This window comes from Acanthochromis polyacanthus, chromosome 14 (assembly GCF_021347895.1).
Source record: "Acanthochromis polyacanthus isolate Apoly-LR-REF ecotype Palm Island chromosome 14, KAUST_Apoly_ChrSc, whole genome shotgun sequence".
NCBI lineage: Eukaryota > Metazoa > Chordata > Actinopteri > Pomacentridae > Acanthochromis > Acanthochromis polyacanthus.
In genome coordinates this window covers 26,694,324-26,700,323 of record NC_067126.1, presented here as the reverse complement: position 1 = coordinate 26,700,323, position 6,000 = coordinate 26,694,324, and the positions used below count along the sequence as shown (strand labels likewise).

General features: G+C 42.6%; 1 protein-coding gene across 3 annotated transcripts in view; it reads left to right on the top strand.

Moving 5' to 3' along the window:
* Positions 1–275: 275 nt before the first annotated feature.
* Positions 276–6,000, top strand: part of epha3 (eph receptor A3) — a 103,393-nt gene continuing 97,668 nt past the window's right edge. The window contains exon 1 of one of the 3 annotated variants that reach the window (XM_051958872.1): positions 276–595. In XM_051958872.1, coding sequence (XP_051814832.1) covers positions 502–595 — 94 coding nt within the window. In that variant the 5' untranslated portion in view covers positions 276–501. The remainder of the gene's footprint in view (positions 596–6,000) is intronic. The other 2 variants (XM_022212069.2, XM_051958871.1) reach the window with 2 other exon arrangements.

Sequence of the window (6,000 nt, the reverse complement as noted above, 5' to 3'; positions counted from 1 at the left end):
ACCGTAACAACTGGGTCAAATAAACACTGTGATTGGGGTCCACATATTTTGTTCAAAAACATATCAAACCACTCAACTTTGCTGTTTTATTTTGGGAGATGATTTAAATACTGTAAGTATAACAAAAGATGAGGTGGATGTGAGCTGAATTATTACTGCAGGTCAGAAGAACACGTGGTGCTACACTATTATTCCAGGACAAATTTCTTCTCCATTTGAGCACATTGCACTTTTGGATTGACTCAGACTGTATGAAACACTGAATGGCCTCATTTGTCATTCACGTCAGGAAAAAGACGGCGCTTGGTGCAGGTTTCCAAACTGACCTGTGATGAACTTGGACTCTGTATTTTGCTGCCTGTCAGACTCTGTAGGACCCAGCGGAAAACTGCTCCAACCGGAGGGAGACGGAGCAAGGGAGAGGGAGAAAGCTGAGTGGAGAGAAGACGTTCCCAGATCAGTCAGTGGCTTCATGGAGTTATGTACCTCTGATCCGCCGCCATGGATTGCAATTCGCGATCACTCCTCTTCATTTTACTTCTTTTACTGTCCAGCGTTATTCCTGCGTTCCCCATCATCTACCCCCCTAATGAAGGTAAGGCAACTCTCCGGTTGCGGACATGTGTGTGTGTTTATGTGGTTGTGTGCGTGCGCGCTAATGTGTGTGTGTGTATGAATGGTGCGCTACGGCACACATCGCGGCCAGTGCTGCGCGCTCGCCGCGGACTTTAGTGTCCAAATGATCGCGGAACAATAACCAGATGATCCAAAAGCGCATGAAGGTGACACCGGGCATCGCATGGCAAAGGGATCAGATCACTCACAGGCAGTAATCAGACAATAAACTTGAAGACTGATCCAAAACAAGGCAGACATGGTAGCCCAATTTCGGACAATTTCGCTAACGGGGGTTTAATAGTTCTTTAAACGGGGATGAATAACTGAGCGATGTCGAGGCAGCTCCCAGAGCGCCCATGTGAAGCTGTACCGGGGCGAAGAGATGTAAAGAAACTCCGATGTCTGTGTTTCTGAGAGAGGTTCATGTCTGTCGGTTTTATCCAAGGATCCATTTGGGGTAGACGCCCCAGTTACTGGGTGACTGTAAGCCTAACTCGATTTAAAGGCAACAAATAGAAGATGAGCACATTCGCATAGTGCGTAAAAACGCGTATGGCTGTTTTTATGGTTCTGACCTGAATAAAGACTTGCAGGCTGCTGAGGGGATCTCCGGCAATCTCGAGAAGTCATGAAATAAGCGCATAATAAATTCTAACCGTATTATATAAATAATACTAAGATGTAAGTTAAAGGAGTGACACTTCTTGCCTGTGACACTTGGATTCACTTCTGAAGCGGTTTGGAGCTGCTGGGGAGATTTCGGATCCCGGTCCACACTGAGTCCCGACACTTCTGCAAACTGTGAAACTGCGCTGCAAACACGAAAGGTTTTCTATGCCACAGTGACAAGTTTCATTAACTTCCCCCGATACTGGAACACGTTTCCATTGCAACACGTTTTAAACTTAATGAAAGTGTTTTGGAGCTGGCACAAAGAGGACGAAAGGCAAAGCGTGCTGGAAATGCTGCGTCCTGTAACCCTTGACACTCCACCAGACAGAAAAATACATCTGAAGGCAGAATGTTGTATTTTTCAGTGTAGATGGCACCACAATGAAAAGGGATCACAATAAAAGCTGTTCCCTGTGTAAAAATGAATAATAATAATAATAAAAGAAATTAAATAAGTGGTGTATGAATGTATTAAGTCATACCTCCAGTCAGTTCAGAGGGTTTATTTTAAGGCAGCTTACAAAACACGATTTAAACCTGAATACCAGTGAAGACTCTCCAGTAATTAAATGCGAAATTAAATGTATATTTTTAAAAATCTTTCTGTAAGAAAGTAATGTGAGAAACTGATCTTGCAGGGCGAGTTTGGAAAGTTCAGGACAGTTAGTTTTTAAGGCCACTTCCTCAAACGATCAGTTCTGCTCCGAGACTCACCAAGCAGAAAGTTTTGTAGCCTCACAGTTAATGAATAAAATGATTATTAGCCAGACCCACTGCAACCTGCACATTTTTTCTTTTTTCTTTTCTTTTCTGTCTCTGAAGTTGGCTTTCCACCTCAACTTATAGATAAGTTTTCCAAACAGGGATTAAAAAAAGTTTCAACCTTAATCCTATTTAGTTTATTGGAATCCAAACTTTTAATTTAACATTTAAAGTTCATATTTTTCTGCACAACTTTGGAAACACACACGGATCTCTGTTTAGCTGTTGAAGTCGTGCAAAAGAACAGATTTAATTTATGGCAGCCTCCATTAGAAGAAATGCCAGAGTCAAAATTACGCACTCCAATTCCGCTTTTCCCTGTAAAAAACTTTAAATTGAAGCAAAGATTAAATAAAGCTGACAAATCTCTAGAAAAAGGTGGCTCAGCAGTGGAAAAAGGAGCAAGACCACTTAAAATACACATGAACCTAATGAAAATATACAAAAGTCCACTACTGTGAGTGTTTCACATCGAGAGAGAAAAAGAGAAGCTGATTCTGTGTCTGCAGGTTTGTATGAGGGAGAAATAACAGAAAGGGAGAGAAATAGAAGTTGGAGCGTCAAAAGTTTCAATACAAAGAACAAATCAGACAATTAAATTCACCTTTCCAAGTCATAAATCAGCCAGAGAGTGTCAGTATCGAGCTGCTCCGTCTCAGTATCGTATAGAAATTCATACAGACTTCTGAAGCAAAAATATGGAAGAACAAGAGCACAAATTTGGATCAGTTTGGCGGAGTTGATCTTCACAGAGGCATCGACCGTCTTTAAAGTCGGATTAGAATGACGGCATCGAAGCAACCCATGTTTCATAATTTTATTTATGGCTCTACACTGGATTTTGTTGGAGGAAAAAAAAAGAAAGGAGCATAAAGTTACTAGAAATGTATAAATAAGGAGACCACAGAAACCCCGTATGAAAGTAAATAAATTAAATGGCAGCACTTATAATTTAATTGCACTTTGAGTTGTTTGTGTGATTCTAAACTAAAAATACGTTTTTTCCAACATGATTTGCGGCTGATAAACACATTGCTGCGTAAAAGTCACTTCAAGTGTCACGACACATGTCAGGAAATGAATTTAAATAAGATTCACGGGGGCAATTAGGCAGTGAAAGATCTGCCAAATCATAACTCTTCTTCCCTTTTTATCTAACCCAAGGCGTTTTTCTCGTGCTCTACTGCAGGTCAGTGTTCACAAAGGGATAAAGAAAGTTGCACATATTTTTATTTTCGTCTTTAGCTTTTCTGCCGACAAGCTGCTGGAGATCAGATCCTCTCCAGCGCGCAGAAGATGATGAAGGAACCGAGTTGGCCCTGAAAGCCTGTTTGTAAATTGGAATATAGATTGTGATAAAAGCATCTCTTGCAAATTACTTTACAGATAACTGTAGTGTACGTGAAAGCTATTAGTGGGTTAAATTGGAAAATTATGAAAATTAATTAATCAAGGGCCTCATTTTGCCAAATTGACTCCCTTAATGGAATAAAAGTATTAATTACTGATCAAGCGGTGAAAATATTTTCATGGAAAACTAACCTCAACTTTAACGAGGGTGATGGCAAACTTGTGTTTTTATTTTCCTCCCCATTACTAAGGAGACCAGACGTGTAGTTAGATTTCGTTTAATCTTCCATCTCGGCACTATGCCTCGACTAACATTATGTTTTTTTCTTCATTTACCGTGTGGCTTTTATTAAGGCGTAATGATCCTGTTTAAAAGATTGGGGGAAAAGTTGGGAAAAAGTTGAGAGAAATACAGAGAAAAGCCCCAAGAAAGTCATTACAGTGGCCGTGGATTCATTCTCTACTTTGAACGCACATGAAATATCAAACATGGTTTCATTTTTGCCGCATTTAGAGGAAAGAAATGAAGTTAGTTCGTGTCTTTGCTGCGCCGCGCTGCAGAGTTCTCGGTGGTGGAACGTTGGCCCGCTGCGGGACGTCAGGAGGCCTCGGGTATTTTTAGCCGGCGGGAGGGAGGCTTGGCCTGGAGAGCCCGGAGCACAAGTCCCGCTGGGCCCCAGGAACGTTTGTGAGCGATGGTACTTTTCAGAGGTGCTGGAAATGCGTGTGCGCACAAAATAACTCCCCCCTTCTCCACATATACTGTACTGCACTATATTTCTATGTGTGTGAGTTGACTTAACACTGAGCTGGAGATGAAGAGTGGCATCCTCATTTTGACAGCAGGGCTTCAGAGTTTAGAGACGGGATTTGTGTGCATGTTTATTATGTCTCTGTGTGTAGGTTTGTGTGTTGAGGTATATGATTATAAGGCATGTGTGAAGAGGTCCTATAAGCTTTCATGTGAGAGATTAGCACAGTAAGACATGTAAATATAAGGTATGAAGTATGAGAATAGAAAGGACGATTAAAGAAAGAAAAAGAAGAATGGGGGCAGAGGGGTTGGGCAAGCAGCAGCAACATCAGACAGAGAGACTCTGCTCTTGAATAATTCATAATGGGAGGTGAACACTTCACCCTTTAACACAGACACAAGTCGCCTTGCTTTGCCTGCACTGCGGCCTGCCAACCTTCACATGCACAGAGCCAAGCTGCAAAGACAAAGCCCCCATCCACTTTGTTACATAGGCCGATATGTGCTTCATTCTGTTCCAGCCGAAAGATGGGGGGGGGGGTCTCTGATTCTAGGACATCACTGAGGGACAAGCAGCTTCTTCCACACCGAATCTGTCTGTGGCTGAAGATTGAATTTCCATCAGCTGTGAACTGCTTGGCGGACTATTAAATTAAAATTTACACCATTATTCCTCACTTAGCTGTTAAATTATGAGAGCGCAGACGTCAACATAAGTACCCTGCATAGGTACTCTGCTCCAACATAATGCTGTATCGAGTGATACTAGGTCACCAGCAAGTGCAAAAGTGATGTCCTCCATTTATCAGGGCCGGTTTATGTGTGCGGGTGTTTGATGGCGGCCTTGGTTTGCTTTATATATTGATTCACCTGTTTCTACCTCTGTGATGTTTTGCTCCCTCCCAGGCAGGCTGGCTGAGTTTGCTATTAATACTCGTAGTTCCCGTTTAGAGGCACTCCCTGATGGGGCAGGGGCTATATGCTTGGCTGACGCTAGCTCGCTAACTGACTGTGTGTGTGAGAGAGAGAGAGAGAGTGTATGAAAGACTCAGCAAACGTTTGTGTATGCTCTTATTTTGTGCCCATTTCAGTGCGCATGTGCACGTTTTGGTAAGCATCTGACACAGTGCATGCATGCTGTAGATGTGTGCAAAGACAGTGTCTGTACATATGCAGGGTCTCTGTTTGGGTGTGTGTTTACTCCACTTGTTTCTTGGATGAGGATGCATATTTTGGTGTGATTTGGTGTGTGTTTTTTAAAATGTGTTTTGCGATTATGCATTTGCGAGTGCACATGTGTTTGTGTGTGGGTGCTGATTTCTCCAGCCAAGTGCAGCTGGAGGGGGCTTTTTCCTCCTGCGATATGAGAGCTGTCTAATTTTCTGCTCTCAAATTCCCTCGCTCGGCTCAATTTGAGTGGTGGGCTCGGCTCGTTGAGAAATGTAAATTGGAAGCAATGGCCCTGGATGCTGAGCTGCTATTATCTGACATGAACAGATAGCTTCATTAGACTCTAATAGGAATGTGTCTACTGCCACTCAGCTGGCTGAGTGGTTTAGCACGCGGCTACAGCTCAGGTGAGCCTCAATTTGGTAGCTTTTCTTGGCTAGAATTCGATAACTCTCCACATGTGTGTCTTCTTTTCTCTGCTTATCTTCAAGGCTCTTTTCTTTCCCACACTGGCTGATATTCATCAGACTTCCCTGAAGAAAATGATGGTATCTCAGCCTTTACTCCGGTGTGAAACAACAATTAGCTCACAGAGTGGCAAATCACTTAGCTGTGCAAACTTAGTTCACACCGCTCGCGAGGGGTAAATTTTGTTTGACTGGAGTAGGTTTCAC